Source organism: Poromitra crassiceps (assembly GCF_964638095.1).
Source record: "Poromitra crassiceps genome assembly, chromosome: 15".
In the NCBI taxonomy this organism is placed as follows: Eukaryota; Metazoa; Chordata; class Actinopteri; order Beryciformes; family Melamphaidae; genus Poromitra; species Poromitra crassiceps.
In genome coordinates this window covers 45,141,915-45,159,360 of record NC_139634.1, presented here as the reverse complement: position 1 = coordinate 45,159,360, position 17,446 = coordinate 45,141,915, and the positions used below count along the sequence as shown (strand labels likewise).

The 17,446-nt window shown below is 45.4% G+C and overlaps 1 protein-coding gene across 1 annotated transcript; it reads right to left on the bottom strand.

The window, feature by feature from the left end:
* Positions 1-321: 321 nt before the first annotated feature.
* cfap96 (cilia and flagella associated protein 96) lies at positions 322-14,865 on the bottom strand (the record flags this gene model as incomplete). Its single annotated transcript, XM_083651914.1, has 7 exons — positions 322-376; positions 766-932; positions 2,986-3,171; positions 6,095-6,170; positions 11,015-11,152; positions 13,784-13,991; positions 14,769-14,865. 7 exons carry the CDS (start codon positions 14,863-14,865, stop codon positions 322-324), a joined length of 927 nt encoding a protein of 308 aa, XP_083508040.1.
* Between the last annotated feature and the right edge of the window lie 2,581 nt (positions 14,866-17,446).

Sequence of the window (17,446 nt, the reverse complement as noted above, 5' to 3'; positions counted from 1 at the left end):
TTGCTGTGACGTCAGGTGTGTTTATATCAGTGAGTATCCCGAGTTTCCGACTTGGAATTCCGACTTGAATGACAGTTCCATTGTACTTTTCTGTGCTTTTCTTCGAGTTCCAAGTACAATGGATTGCAGCATTATGTAGGTATCCTCTCATTCCCCTGCACCATCCATAGATTTAATGTGTGGAACCATATGGAAATCACTGATTTTTAAATATGGGTAGTAAATGGCCATGGAAAACACCATTGGAATGTTGATCACATGGGGTTTACCATGTGACAAGCCAACTCTGTAGCCAGTGGTGGTGCATTATGGGTACTGTAGTCAGAGGCTCATGACAGCTGGGATGAAGGAAGTGTAGTTTGCAGAGTGCACCGCCCTGAAACAAACAAACAAAAACACAAGCTTTAGTTTTAATCAAAGACCAGCATCGTGGATGACAGAGAAGTGGGTGGAACCTGTTAAAGGTCCTCCGTAAGTTCTAACTATTACTGACACCGGTGGCCGTTAGAGTAACTGCAGGCAGCGTGTGAAGGAGCTGCCTGAGAGAGGATGCTCCCCCGAGCTCAAAATCTTCTGTGGACATCCGAATGAAACCAAAGTTATTTGGGTGAGTAAAACATCATATTTTAAGCTGGAAATAAGGACCGTGGTGTAAAAAACCAAAATTCTCCTTTAACATTGAGGTTGATGTGAGGATAACAGAGAAGTGGATGGAACATGTTAATATTGAGGTTGATGTGAGGATGACAGAGAAGTGGATGGAACCTGTTAACATTGAGGTTGATGATGCTCTTGATAGGTGTGCTCTTTGGACCGGGAGCTGGACGGAAGACGCGAGCCTCTGCCTTGGCTGGTTTAGAACGCCGAGGGACGTATGGGTCAGCAGAGTGAGAGGGATAAACCTCAAACGTCCCTGCTTTCATGCCCCCTATCTGACACAAGACACATACACATACATCATCATCAATATCATCATCATCATCATCATCATCATCAGCAGGGCTTTCATTAGTTTGGAGCTGCCTGGGAGAGAGTCGTTTAGATAAATAATTTTCCTGGAAGACAAATTGAGAGATATAAAGATATATAAAGACTGAAGTGCCTCTTGGGCGGGTTAGCTTTACATGACCCCTCCCCTAACACTATATAAAGACTGAAGTGCCTCTTGGGCGGGTTAGCTTTACATGACCCCTCCCCTAACACTATATAAAGACTGAAGTGCCTCTTGGGCGGGTTAGCTTTACATGACCCCTCCCCTAACACTATATAAAGACTGAAGTGCCTCTTGGGCGGGTTAGCTTAGCATGACCCCTCCCCTAACACTATATAAAGGCTGAAGTGCCTCTTGGGCGGGTTAGCTTTACATGACCCCTCCCCTAACACTATATAAAGACTGAAGTGCCTATTGGGCGGGTTAGCTTTACATGACCCCTCCCCTAACACTATATAAAGGCTGAAGTGCCTCTTGGGCGGGTTGGCTTTACATGACCCCTCCCCTAACACTATATAAAGACTGAAGTGCCTCTTGGGCGGGTTAGCTTTACATGGCCCCTCCCCTAACACTATATAAAGACCGAAGTGCCTCTTGGGCGGGTTAGCTTTACATGACCCCTCCCCTAACACTATATAAAGACTGAAGTGCCTCTTGGGCGGGTTAGCTTTACATGACCCCACCCCTAACACTATTTAAAGACTGAAGTGCCTCTTGGGCAGGTTAGCTTTACCTGACCCCTCCCATAACACTATATAAAGACTGAAGTGCCTCTTGGGCGGGTTAGCTTATGACCCCTCCCCTAACACTATATAAAGACTGAAGTGCCTCTTGGGCGGGTTAGCTTAGCATGACCCCTCCCCTAACACTATATAAAGACTGAAGTGCCTCTTGGGTGGGTTAGCTTAGCATGACCCCTCCCCTAACACTATTTAAAGACTGAAGTGCCTCTTGGGCGGGTTAGCTTAGCATGACCCCTCCCCTAACACTATATAAAGACTGAAGTGCCTCTTGGGCGGGTTAGCTTATGACCCCTCCCCTAACACTGTATAAAGACTGAAGTGCCTCTTGGGCGGGTTAGCTTAGCATGACCCCTCCCCTAACACTATATAAAGACTGAAGTGCCTCTTGGGTGGGTTAGCTTAGCATGACCCCTCCCCTAACACTATTTAAAGACTGAAGTGCCTCTTGGGCGGGTTAGCTTAGCATGACCCCTCCCCTAACACTATATAAAGACTGAAGTGCCTCTTGGGCGGGTTAGCTTAGCATGACCCCTCCCCTAACACTATATAAAGACTGAAGTGCCTCTACCATAGGGGGAAAAATCACAATGTATCAAGTTGCACAGCACTGGAAGCACTTCAGGAGACACACCCCCACAGTTTCAGAGCAGAGAATACTGTTTACTTTACTGATTTTGAAACCTCATTTTATATACTTGGCAACATTTTTCATTGTTCAAATTTGGCTGGGTGGTTAATGACACATTTTCCTGTGGTGTGACAAAATCAAAACACATTTATTTTTGGGTTTCCAGATACTTTAATCTTCCAAAAGTCCCAAAACTATACTGGACCCATATATAGGGCCCAACATTGACCAAAAGAAAGAAAGTAAGAAAGAAAGAAAGAAAGAAAGAAAGAAAGAAAGAAAGAAAGAAAGAAAGAAAGAAAGAAAGAAAAAAATGTTTTATTATGATTATTATGATGATTATTATGATTATTATTATTATTTAGATAGTTGTTTATTTGCCTTTTTTTCCATGGTTTCCGATTTTTTTAAATCCTTTTTTACCCTCTCCGATAGCCATGATCAATCTCATAGCTGGTTGGCTTGGTTCCAGGCTTAAAACCCTTATTAAGGATTTTTCTGAAACATCTATGGAGAAATGAATGGAAAATTCACTTCCTGGAACTGGGGCCGCAAAAAAGTGGACGGTCACTGTTGAGCTCTGTATCGGTCTAACCCTCAAACATCATAACTGACATGGTCACCTGTTTACTGGGAGAGGACGGTTTGAATGGGACTGGGAATTGTTTCTGTGCTGGTGGGAGTGACTTCTGTGCTGGTGGGAGGGTCTTGTCAGTGCGGTATGGGTTGCCATGGAAATATTCTCTGGGGTGGAGGTTGAGCTTGAAGGGACCACCCTTTAACTTAGAGCGATGGGTCACTGCCTCCCTCTGTGAAACACGCACGCACACATACACGCACGCACGCACAAACACACACACACACACACACACACACACACACACACACACACACACACACACACACACACAAACACACACACACACACACACACACACACACACACACACACACACACACACACACACACACACACACAGAGTTTCAGAGTTTTTTGCAACCAATATAATGCTCACTCCACACACAACAAAGTGACTTGGTTAGGTTCATAGACCGTATAGTATATGGACAGAGTCAGCGTGATGTCACCAATTGGTTTTTGGCAGAGCCGTATAATAGAAGAGTTCCGACATCTCCATTCACTCCAATGGACCAGTTTTTTTCCAGGAAGTAGAAAGTGGAACTCTTCAGTAAAAAAAGCAGCACTGTCGAGTTGCATCAAAATAGACAGTTTTGTACTCTGAAAGGGTTTTTCATCCCTTGAAATTAATCAAATTGTACATTATCGGCTTTATTTTAGCATCCAAAAGTAGCGCGAGACCCATTCCTGGCTGTTCATTGGCTAATGATTCTTGCATTTTGGTCCTCCGCTGACGCCACTCTCATACTAGAGGACACTCGTTTTTGGGCTTTCCCAGAGCCTCAGCTCCGCCTGCTATTGGTCCGTGATCGGCTAGCTGCGCGATCACTGGACAGCCGACCTGTCAATCACCCCCAAAACATCGTCTTTTCTAGCATCTATTTTATTCTAAACAGACGGACGGGCAGTTTTCACTGACATTTTCAACGAATCCCTAGCTCAATGTAAAGTTCCAGCTTGTTTCAAATCATCCCATCCCCAAGAAGGACAGCATTACAGGCCTCAATGACTACAGGCCGGTGGCCTTAACATCTGTAGTCATGAAGTGCTTTGAAAGGCTGATTCTGTCACATCTCAAACCTCACACCGACCACCATCTCGACCCGTCACAGTTTGCTTATAGAGTCAACCGCTCAGTGGACGACGCAGTCAACCTCAGCCTTCACTACATCCTGAACCACCTGGACACTCATGGCACCTATGCAAGATTACGTTTTCTTGACTTTAGCTCCGCCTTCAACTGTGTCGTACCAGAGAGGCTTCAGGAGAAGCTACTATCCTTGGGTGTGGACCCCTCCATTAGCCAGTGGATCATTGACTTTCTCACCAACAGGACTCAGCATGTGCGGCTGGGCCCCCACCTGTCTGATCCTCGGGTCACCAACATCGGGGCACCCCAAGGTTGTGTGCTTTCCTCCTTCCTCTACCTGTTGTACACCAATGACCTCATCTCCACAAACCCAAACATCAGGTTAATTAAGTACGGAGATGACACGACCGTGGTTGGCCTCATCAAGGACACCGATGAGTCCGCCTACAGACAAACCGTGTCCAGCCTTGCTGAGTGGTGCTCCAAAAACAACCGCGAGCTCAATCCACTCAAAACAGTTGAAATGACAATAGACTTCCGGAAATCACCTCCCCCACTCTCTCCCCTGTTCATCACCTCTCCCACTCTCTCCCCTGTTCATCACCTCCCCCACTCTCTCCCCTGTTAATCAACAACACGGCTGTTAAAGAGGTGGAGGCTTTCAAATTCCTCGGCACCACCATCACCAAGGACCTCAAATGGGACACAAATGCCTCCTCCATAATTAAAAGGGCCCACAGCGGCATGTTCTTTCTCAGACAGCTCCGCAAACTCAACGTCTCCCGTCCGGTCGTGACCCAGATCTACAAAGCCACCACTGAAAGCATTCTTTCATCATCCATCTCTGTGTGGTTGGGCTCTGTCTCTGCCCTGTGTGTGTGTGTGTGTGTGTGTGTGTGTGTGTGTGTGTGTGTGTGTGCGTGCGTGCGTGCGTGCGTGCGTGCGTGTGTGTGTGTGTGTGGTTGGGCTCTGTCTCTGCCCTTGCTAAGAGCATATTGCAGCGTATCGTGCGCACAGCAGAGAAGCTGACAGGACAACAGCAACTGTCACTGAGTGAGCTGTATGATGCCAGGGTCAGGAAGCGGGCAGGGAGGATCGTCTCTGACCCTTCTCATCCTGGTAACCGTTTGTTTAGAAAACTTCCATCAGGAAGGCGGTTCAGTGCCATCAAGTCCAGAACCACATGCCAATCCACTGAATCCAGTAAACTAAACTTAAAGCTATAGCATTTGTTAGCATAGTAAGCTACATGAGGGCAAATGCTGACTGCATAATACAGCATGGAAGTGTATTTGGAGTGGGACTGCAGCAGAAACCGTAAGTACGTTAGGTCTCCCCAAAGCGAGACTCACTCTTCATGGGTCCTTGACAGCTTTGGGCCCCGGTGCACCGCACCGCCTGCACCGCCGATCGTTACCCCAGTGGCTCTGCCTAGTCTGACTCACTGGAAGCAGGCTGCGGGGATACCCTCTGCAACTGGCTCCGACCATTTCAGTTGGAGCGAAGGGAAATCCCTTTCTGCTCTCAAATGCCTTCGCCACTGTGAAACTAGCAACCTACACACTGACAATGGCAGATAGTCTCGCAAGCAAGACTAACATGGGGTGAACGGGGACTAACTTGCTCAAGCCTCAAGTGGCCATTCAAGAAACTACAGCTTTTATCCCTTCCGCAAAGGCTTCATCTATCCAAGTCTGATGACCTGGTTAGGTTTAGCCAACAAAGCAACTTGGTTAAGGTTAGGATTAGGGTTTGGGTTAAAACTGAAAGTAAAAACATGTGTCTCGGTAAATATTCACGTATCTAGAACTGTGATATTAAATGTATTTTTGGTTCAGAATTGTTTATATTCTACATATCAGTGGATTCCAGATTTTTTTCTTTTCAGTTTTTAAATAAAGGCATTTTATATGGTGACCAGACTGACAATATAACACTGTCTCTCACAAAACAACACAACACGAGAAGTGACTCTAACTAACTCTCTGTGCATGGCGCTTACCTTGTGTTGGTCCTGAGCTCTCTCATAGGGCTCTGAGGAATACAGCTCCATTTTAGACAGCGTTACATTGGGAAAGCTGCAGGAAATAACATGTTACTTCCTCCAACTAAATGACACTTCCTGACTGTCACTATAATGAGTTAACATCTTTGAAATAGTTATATATATATATATATATATATATATATATATATATATATATATATATATATATATATATTAGTAATAATAGTAAATTCATATTTAATCATGACTAACAATGTAATGACTTACAAGTGACGATAAAATATGCATTAAAGGAGCTTTGCCGACTTTCAACCCACTTTGTAATTATATAATTAAGTAATTATAATTATAAGTAATTATAATTATAAGTAATTATATTGTAGCGATGTGGGGTTGCCAGTAAACATGGGATTGTCTGAGTGTTGGGTTCAGTTCGCTGGGGGTGTTGTAGTGTGTGTCCTACAGCACTTGAACGCGCTGTGAATAGGAGTAATGCACCTGAAGGGAACATGGAGTCATTGGGGGTTGCTAGCTCGCTGGGGATTGGTTGAGCGGGAGGCGGCCATTTTGTTGGTGGGGAAGTGTGTGTTTTGGTCAGTCTGAAGATACGAGGAAGCCGACTGGACGTGTGTGTTAGCTAGGAGCGTAGCCAAGTGTGGCTAAGCGCTGGAAGCTGTGAGTGTGAGCGGTGAATAAAGCCTGCAGACCAAGTATTCGCCTCTGCTGCTCCTTCATTAATGATCCCGGGAGCGGATCATTACAATATATATAATTGTCATTATAATCTCGGTAATATAAGCAGATGGACAGTGTTTACCTTCTCTATATGTTTTCCACACAGAGAAATATCCATTTGTCTGCCTGCAGAAACTCCGCCCCCGCAAGCTGGTGGGAGGAGTCATTAAGGCTCGTTAAGGTTCTCGATGTTATTCTCCGTGGATGTGCGCATACAGAAAAAAGAAACAATAACAGTCGGCCTTGAAGCCGCCATTGAGCAACATCTGTTCACTTCCATGTCCAGAATCATTCTGACTGACTGAATGACGCGCAACGCGTCATTCTGATACAGAAGTGCCTGGAATAAAGTGCAGAGCTCTCGGTGCAGGAAAACATGAAGATAAGGTAAAGGCTGCCCATCTGCATATATTAGCAACATCGTAATGATACAAAGCAGGTTGAAAATTGGCAAAGGTTTCCATTAATTCCTATTTTGTAATGAAACATATTCTAGCAATCAAAGGTTTAGTCACCTTTGAGTGATGTCACAACAATCTCAAATATTTCTAACAAATGTCAAGATGAGAGTAACTGATTTCTGTCAACTAAAGTGTGCACTGTTGTGTATTCCAACACTGATTCCTGTGCTTGTGGACTGGTGGAGAAATCCAGCCGTTCTCTCCAAACAAATAACTCGATTTTCCACTGTTAAATTACATGCAGTGAATATGCCAAATGCATAGGGTGTTCCAATTGCATAGAGTGGATACGCCAAAGAGTCTTTGGCCACGATGGCGTTCGTTTAACGTATACCATTGAAATAGGTTGCTGACGAGTAAGGGAGAAGAAGATGGGTGGATCGGTAGCGCCCTGACTCTCAACTTCCTGGTCGAGAGAGAGAGACAGTTCAAATCCCGATGTGTCCCAATCCAAAACCCAAACCAAGTTGTTTTAGTTGCCTAAACCCAACCAAGTTGTTTTTCAACCAGGAAATGGCCTTGCGCCACCGGTTACACAGAGTCTCCTAGGCTCGACTCGCCACTAGGGGCAGAGTGGCTGCAGTCGCAGGATGAATTTGGCGAGGTCTCGATCGTGGTCGCAAAATTTGACTGTGGTGTACACATTGCATGTATTTTGAAAGTGGAATCCCAGTGTTATTTGTACACTAATGAGGTGAGAAATGTCACCAGATATTTAGCTAATGCTAAGGTCATTGGAGGGATAATTAAAGTAGGAGGCTGTGATCTTCCACAAGTCACAAGATCATTTTAAAAAGTAGCCTTGCAGGGGGAAAAGTACACAATGAAACCTCACAGTTTCACACTGTCAGAAGATAAGGTGCATAAGAAAAGAAGCGACAAAAGCTTCAACTCTGTACCTCATTTTCTGACAGGCTGTAATCATTCTAGCAAAAAGCCTGCAAATGTAAAGTAGAGAAAAAGAAAAGCATGCCTGTTGAGTGGTGGTGAAGCAGTGCTGTGAGAGTGCTGTGTGTTGAGTGGTGTTGAAGCAGTGCTGTGAGAGTGCTGTGCATGTTGAGTGGTGGTGAAGCAGTGCTGTGAGAGTGCTGTGCTGCATGTTGAGTGGTGGTGAAGCAGTGCTGTGAGAGTGCTGTGCTGCATGTTGAGTGGTGGTGAAGCAGTGGTGTGAGAGTGCTGCATGTTGAGTGGTGGTGAAGCAGTGCTGTGAGAGTGCTGTGTGTTGAGTGGTGGTGAAGCAGTGCTGTGAGAGTGCTGCATGTTGAGTGGTGGTGAAGCAGTGCTGTGAGAGTGCTGTGCTGCATGTTGAGTGGTGGTGAAGCAGTGCTGTGAGAGTGCTGTGCTGCATGTTGAGTGGTGGTGAAGCAGTGCTGTGAGAGTGCTGCATGTTGAGTGGTGGTGAAGCAGTGCTGTGAGAGTGCTGCATGTTGAGTGGTAGTGAAGCCAAGGCCGTGGGAAGTAGGGGTGCTTGGGGTGCTACAGCGGTGCCGCATCTATGTGCCGACAGGCCACAATGCCGATAGCCCACAAGCAGAACCAGCTGAGCGAGGCGGCGTGCAGTGTGTCGGTGTGGACCGGCTGGAGCTAAGCTCTCCCAGTCCCCACGCCTAAACATGGGGTCATCCCTATGTTCCCCGGGTCCTATGTTCCCCGGGTCCTATGTTCCCCGTTTTTAACACTCTCCGTAACATTTGGGGTGTCTATCCGCTATGCCGACCACCCGCAATGCCGAGCTTAGGTTTAGGCGTGAGGGGTGGGAGAGGTTAGGTTTTGGGTTAGGGTCTGGGGGAGGTTAGGAAGGGTTCTATGTTCCCCGGTCCCACAAAAACGGGGAACATAGGACCCGGGGAATATAGGACCCGGGGAACATAGGTACGCTCCCCCTAAACATAACCTCCCCCAGACCCTAACCCTGACCCTAACCTCTCCCACCCCCACGCCTAAACCTAAGGTCGGCATTGCGGGTGGTCGGCATAGCGGGTGGACTTCGCTACAGCACCCTCTGGTGGATGCTGGAAGTATTGCACGTTTACAAATAAAAAATAAAATCATTTAAAAAAGTTTCATTCCATTTTTGTTGTTTATGTTCACATTCTAACAATATTTTGACTTCAGTAAGTGGCTAATAATGGGTTTAAGTAGTTAAGTTTAAAGAAATTATTCTTATTTTACGTTTCACGTTACTTCCTGTTCTGTGTTCTGTTCCTGTCGGCTGTCGAAAAACAAGGCGGGCCACTTGAAGTTGACAGTGAACGAGGAGTGACAGAGGAGAGCAGTCAGAGAGCAGCTAGCCTGTAACGATGGCGTCAAAAAAGGAGAAGCAAAGTCGAATTTCCGATTTCTTGACGAAGCCGCCACCGGCAACGGGCAGCAGCAAGCGGGCTAAACTTTCAGACGCGCCCGCCAATGAATGCAACTGCTGCTGAGCCGGCGACTGCAAGTTGTAGCAGCGCCAGTGATGTTCTCCCGCTACCGCTAGCCGGGGCCGGGCTCTCTGATGCTAACAGAGGTGGTGGACCAGGTGGAGGGGAGGAGGCCGAAGCTGACCCAGCCCGACTGAAACTTCATCTTCAGATGTTGGGAGACGTGTTCAGAGTGAGTGATGATGGGCCTTATAAGAGGGTTCAGGATGTCGCCTCAGATCTCTCAAAACTCCATCCACAAACCAGAGCTCTTTGGAGAAGTAGAGAAACTCATAAAACTCTGCTTGTGCCTACCGATATCCGTCGCTTCTTCAGAGAGAAGTTTCTCTTAAAACCTGGCTGAGGAGCAGCATGTCCCAGGAGAGGCTGACTCACCTGACCTGACCCTACTCCATGTTCACAGAGACGTCCTGGAAAAGCATGATGGAAGATTTCATCAGTGTCACTCCAGAGCGAAAGCGCACCTTTGGAGTTTTATCAGCATAAGGTAAGACACATGTTTTCATTCACTGCCGCTGTGCAGTTTAATTTACTGTATGTCTAAATGCACATGAGCTGTCTATATATAGCCTTCCTACTGCACTGTGTAACCATGCGTAAATCTGGTTCTATGAGCCAGTACCCGACGTTACGTGTGTTTGTTTGGGTTCGTGGTGTAGTGCTATAAAGACGAGACCAGACACCTGTACTTGAACGTGCAGGAGCTTTAGTTGTCAGTTGCTGGGAGCGACATGACTCACGTAATGTTGTTTAACATCCACTGGGTGGTGCTATACTACCACCCATAACAGTGTGTAGCCTAGTAGCCTACCGTTTATTTTGTATTTTGAACGTCATTTTCACAGCACCCACCACTTCAAACCACTTCCCACGGGCCTGGGTGAAGCAGTGCTGTGAGAGTGCTGCATGTTGAGTGGTGGTGAAGCAGTGGTGTGAGAGTGCTGCATGTTGAGTGGTGGTGAAGCGGTGCTGTGAGAGTGCTGTGCTGCATGTTGAGTGGTGGTGAAGCAGTGCTGTGAGAGTGCTGTGCTGCATGTTGAGTGGTGGTGAAGCGGTGCTGTGAGAGTGCTGTGCTGCATGTTGAGTGGTGGTGAAGCAGTGCTGTGAGAGTGCTGCAGGTTGAGTGGTGGTGAAGCAGTGCTGTGAGAGTGCTGTGCTGCATGTTGAGTGGTGGTGAAGCAGTGCTGTGAGAGTGCTGTGCTGCATGTTGAGTGGTGGTGAAGCAGTGCTGTGAGAGTGCTGTGCTGCATGTTGAGTGGTGGTGAAGCAGTGCTGAGAGAGTGCTGCTCATTGACCTGTAACCACTGCCTTTCTTGGGAGGGGAAGTGACGATGTTGCGTGATGAGGGTGCCTTGGTTTTCTGGGGGATCGTCAAGGTGCTCATGGCCTGGACCGGCCCTGATAGAGTCCCATAGTAACTACCTGAGCCAGAACTATAGAGAGAGAGAGAGAGAGAGCACGAGAACACAAGAGGAAGTCAGGTAGAGAGAGGAAGGAAGACTATTGGTACATGTCCATGCATGTGGACCTACAGTACACAGCCCATGCAGTCTCACAGGAAATTGTTTATTAGCAGTGTTGATCCACAGCCGTGAGCCGAAAACGTAGTTATAACAGCTGTGAAATTGTTAGATGGTAACATCTTTTTGGTTTATCGCTTCCACGTCTATAATGAAATAAGCTGGGCAGGGGAAACAAAACATTCATCTTTCTCAAAGTAATTAACGTTTTAAGTCAAACCTAAACTATGGTTCAACCTTAATATGGTTCAACCTTAACCAAGTTGTTTTACTTGCATAAACACAACCAAAGTTGTTTTATTTGCATAATGTTTTCAAATTACGGTACAAATGAACTGTTTGGTTTCAAATTGATCTTGACATTGAACATTTGCAGAAATGTAAAAAAACAAAAACATGTTGCCATGTAACATTTTTACAGCATTGCCGCCATGTGTAACAATCTTAAAGCTGTTATTGTGAAATCACAAAGAACGTTACCATCTAACAATTTTATAGGCGTTTAAGTTTTTGTGCTATTTCTTTAATTGATTTATTTATTATTTTACTTGATCTGAAATGTTGATAATTGATAGTTAGAGCCCTACTGTTGCTTGGTAAAGATAAGGGTTAGAGGCATGAGGCTCTGAAGTCTGAGCCCAGAAAAAGTTTTGTTCCACAAAATATCACCATCATGTGCCAGCATCTACCTATCAAGGTAGCTTTTACAATTAAACTGCTCATTTTTACATGTTTATATACTATTCAGAAGACAGTAGAAGCTAATAGAAGAGACCCTGCCACATGCTCATACTAATGCATTCATTGAAAATGTGTAGCAAAAACCACTAGGTGGCAGTGTAATCACACTAAACTTTAGTGTGAGTGGTGTTGACTAAAGCAATAGAGAACCAAAGTCAACACCACTCACTGCTGCTTCAGCATGTGCACTAGGGCTGTGGCGATTCACTTATCTCCCGATTCGATACTATCACGATTCTTGGGTGCCGATTCGATTTATATTGCGATTCTTAAGTATTGCGATTCTACGATTATTGCGATTCGATATTACGATTTATTGCGATTTTTGTTTATTTTTTTCTTTTCTTTTTTCAGTTTGTTTGCTTTTTTACACTAGATTAGAACATGGGAAAAGTTGAATTGTACACTAGAGACTGTATATTATATATCATGAGTAGGGCTGGGCGATATAGTTAAAAACAGGGGCGGACTGGGATCATAATTCAGGCCGGGCATTAGATACCAAGCAGGCCAGGCCGATATGGGCCGACGCGCATGAAATTTGGGCCGTTTGAAGCCCAATTTGGGCCGTTTGAAGCCAGATTTGGGCCGTTTGAAGTCCAATTTTACAATGAGATGCACCCACTTTAACCCTGAAGTGTAATTATTACTTCAGACTAACTAATACAGTAATAAAACCACTAGTAAACCAGTAGGCGGCGCCTCGCCTGCTGTTCAGTGAGTGGCCTGACTGCAAGCACCCAATTTTTTTTTTTTTTTTTTTTTTTTGCGATTATCGATTCTGGAATAAAAGATCGATCCAAAAAATCGTGACATTAAAAATCGCCATACTTAGGTGAATCGATTTTTTCCCCCACCCCTAATGTGCACTAAGATATTTATACTGTAATACTGCCTGATGTTTACATTATTGTAACATTCTCTATTGTTTTTTGTTCTGTTGTATATATTGTAAATTATATTTGATGTACTTTATAGTGTTTCTTGTCTCAGTGGACACTTGTGTCTTTGGGTTGTAGTCCTGAAAATCTATAGGACTACAATTCCCTTGATGATTAGCCACCAGGAAGTGTTTTTTTTACACAGGTGTTGTACATTGGCTAATCAAGTGATGATTGTCTGAACCTTTTATAGGCTCCTATTCACTTGTTACCTGTCTTTAGGGATGCAGCGGTATACCGTTTGAAGGTATACCGCGGTTTGAAAACGTCACGGTAAAACCACTAAAATTTGCCGTTATACCTTCCCGACAGTATCAGCTGTTTCCCCAAAACAAAGTGCCCAGGTCGCTTGCAGAGTGCAGCTTACGCGGCCCCTCCTCCTGGCTGCATGCCTACCTAGACTAGAGCACAGTAGAGAGGAGCCGCAAGGACCCCCCTAAACTTTCCCCCATCTAAAAAGACGACGTCGGCTGTATGGGAATATTTCGGCTATTGTAAAAACACAAATGGTCCGCAATACCGCGATACAGTGAAACCGTGGTATTTTTGTCCAAGGTTGTTATACCGTCCAAAACTCATACCGTTGCATCCCTACCTGTCTTATGCCTGAAGAAGGTCTATGACCGAAAGCTTGCAATAAATACGATATTTGCACAGATTTGAGTGTGCGGACGCTCCTTTTTTCATTCACTAAGATATTTATAAAAATAGTTTTAATTAGTCAAACCAAACGATTCACCTATATTTTGAAACAGGAGAGACCATAGAACATTTCACTCAGACCTATATATATATATATACTGTATATATGTGTGTGTGTGTGTGTGTGTGTGTGTGTGTGTGTGTGTGTGTGTTCCCTCACGGCTTCTTGGTTCCGTTGCAGGGTAGGAAGGCCTTGCCCATGCTGTTCCTGGCCTGTTGGTTGCGGTACTGCCGGGCCAGTCTAATAGGGTCGCTCAGCGCCTCCTGCTCAAAGATCCGTCTGAAGGCGGGGTCAAACAGACCACACCCCCCTTTAGCCACACCCACTTGCATCTGACGGCTACGATGGGCCGACTCATTGAATGCACCTGGGGTTGGAAGGGGAGGTTCAAATTATTTCAAACAATATTTCCATTTCAGGAGGTGGGACAAACTTTCTAATCTTGTTGAACAGCAATGTTGACAAATCAACTTAAGTAGCCATTACATTTTTCTAGCATGGTCTAAGCAGTCTTAGCCTTAACCCAGGTCTAAGCAGTCTTAGCCTTAACCCAGGTCTAAGCAGTCTTAGCCTTAACCCAGGGCCGTTTCCCAGCACACTTGACCCCACTCTGACTTCACCTGACCCTGGTTCATTGGATTAGAACAGCTCAAATTAGAGTACAGTATATGAACACTAAGCATGGACAAAATTGTCCCCATAGATGTAAGAGGAGTGTAGGCTACTTGTTAGCATGTAATTGACAGGAAGACAGACGAGGTGATGGGCCTCTAGTGCAGAGGTTCTCAAAAATGTTTTTCAGCCAAGGAACCCTTACAAGATAGAAAATATAACAGGGACCACCTCATTCTTATTTGTGATTTTGGGCTAAGCTTAATTGTTTCCACTGTGACGTGCTTGACTTTTAAATTGATAGGTTTGTTAAATTAGAATGTAATCCACGAACCGTTTTAGATTTAAAGATTTAACATTTTCATTGAACTATGAAGCTTTTGCAACAACAACAAAATTATTTTTATTTTCCTGAAAACTTTTCGCAGACTCCCTTGCAAAGTGCCACGGACCCCTGGGGGTCCCCGGACCCCCATTTGAGAACCACTGCTCTAGTGTACTTAGGGTAGGTGGGCCTATTTAGTGTACTTACGGTAGGTGGCTGGGATGTACCGGTCTCCTATGGAGATGTAGCCCATCTCTTTAAAAACTCCTAGACGCTCCATGTCACTCTTCCCCTCTGCTGGCATCTTCACTCACTCTCTCACCCACTTACTCACTCACTCTCTCTCTCTCTCTCTCTCTCTCTCTCTCTCACACACACACCTGAGGACAGAGAGCAGTACCTCAATGGTGTATCCGGGCGATTTTGACATGGGGGGGGGGGGGGGGGTGACACAGACTCAAGCAAGGGTAGCACCAGGTCCCAGGTCAGAACTCTTTTAAAGGACGGCTTTACCATCAACCCACTTTTTATCATTAATAATCTCTGTAATATAAGCGCATGCGCAGTGTTTACCTCTCTGTGTTTTCCTCTGGCAAAGCGCTCCCTTGTGTTTTACATCACAACGCATCACAACGAAGCTGCGGAAGTTCTGCTGGAGAGGCAGAATCTGCTCCGAGGGCGGCTGTTATTGTTTAGTTTTATTTTTTAAATATGCACACATCCATGGAGAATCATGGAGAGCCTTAACGAGCCTTAATGACTTGCAGCTGGTGGGGGCGGAGTTTCTGCAGGACGCAGCAGGAGCATTTTTCTCCATGAGGTAAACAGAGAGAGAAGGTAAAACGCTGCAAATGTGCTTATATTACCGATATTATATATGACTAGTGCAGTGCCCGTTCCCCCCATTCACCACCCCGGAGTGCTCCGACTCCCACACTGCACTCAGTCAGGTCCACCTAAGTGCCCCCCCAAGTTTGAAGTCAATCCGACAAACAGTTCTTGAGATACGTGAAGGACAGACATACAGAAGTCACTCGGATGGACAGTCCTGGAGATATGTGAAAGCTGTGATCTTATTGGTTGAATTGCACAAAGTTGACCACTGCAATTTCTTGGGTTCCCAGCAATGCACCCACCAAGTTTAAAGTCGATCGGTTCTCGACAGTTTTTTGTGTTGCCAGTAGGTGGCACTATGACTAGTATGCATATGTACAAATTGCATGAAATGCGGCACCGCACTCCATCGGGGTCCGAGCAGCGCACTCCCCAAGTTTGAAGTTAATCGGACGAATGTTTCTCGAGATAAACTGCTTTTTGTGTTGCCAGTAGGTGGCACTATGACAAATTGCAAGAAATTGAACACTGCACTATGTCGAGTTCCCAGCAGCACACTCCCAAAGTTTGGAGTCAATCGGAAGAACGGTTCTCGAGATAAACTGCTTTTTGTGTTGCCAGTAGGTGGTGCAGTGCCGAATTGCACAAAATTAGGCACTGCTTTATGTCAGGTTCCCAGCAGCGCATTCCCCAAGTTTGCAGTCGATCAGATGAATGGCTATCGAGATAAACCGCTTTTTGTCTTGCCAGTAGGTGGCGCTATGCCGAATTGCACAGAATTCAGCTCCCTGAACTCCGTTCGGTCCCCCTAAGCGTACTCCCCAAGTTTGCAGTCGATCAGATGAACGGTTCTCAAGATAAACAACTTTTTGTGTTGCCAGTAGGTGCCGCTGTGCTGAATTGCACTAAATTTGGCACTGCACTGTGTCGAGTTCCCATCAGTGCACTCCCCAAATTTGAAGTCGATCAGACGAACGGTTCTTGAGATAAACCACATTTTTTGTTGCCAGTGGGTGGCGCTATGTTGAATTGCACAAAAATTGGGCACTGCACTCCGTCAGGTCCCCTTTGCGCACTCCCAAAGTTTGAAGTCGATCCCACCAACGGTTCTCGAGATATGCGAAGGACAGAGAGAGAGACAGAGAGACAGATAGACAGACACTCCTGTCATTATAGTGTAGATACAAAGGGGGTTGATTACCGGTAAAGCCATCCTTTAAATACTCAATTTAAACACATTTTTCACATGGGGACCTTAAAAGGGATACTCATTTGCTACATCCCCCCACATAACCAAGATACACCATGCCTTACCGGCACTGTCCGCTCAGTTTACAGTGAGCTACAGTCGTGAAGTTAGTACTTATCGCCATAGAATGGAGGCTAATGGTACAGCTGTTAAAAATCTGCCAAAACACACATCTCATCATGGCACCAAAATACATGTTGTGCTTCGGGTACTCACCACACAATGAAATGTTAATCCAAAATGCACATAATCTGTCTTTTTGGAAGGAAAAGAGGTAGCCGGCACATGGACGTCTAATTTGATATAAAGCAGGGCTTGTTATGTCTCATTCGTGTATGTAAAATAAAGTGCGACCGACAACAAGATAGCTCATGGAAATGCCAAAACAAAAGAAAAAAAGGACTGTGGCTTTTTAAAGTAACTAATCATTGTAAACTCCCAGTGTGAATGAGTTTCACAGTGTGAATGAGTTTTATAGTGTGAATGTGAAGCAAGTCAGTGTTTTAAAACAAGATGAGAGGAACTCAAACTACCACTGAACATTATCTGCAACGTAACGTTAGCCTTTAAAGCTGAGATAGCCTCATGGATTGTTAGTGTTAATAATTGAGAGGAAAGGAACACAAACACACGCACACACACACACGCACACGCACACACGCGCACGCACGCACGCGGCGCACGCACGCACACACACACACACACACACACACACACACACGCACACACAGAATTCTATACACTAGTAACATACCTGTGGTCGAGGCGTAGCAGGACTTGTTGGAGGTTGTACTTCTAATTA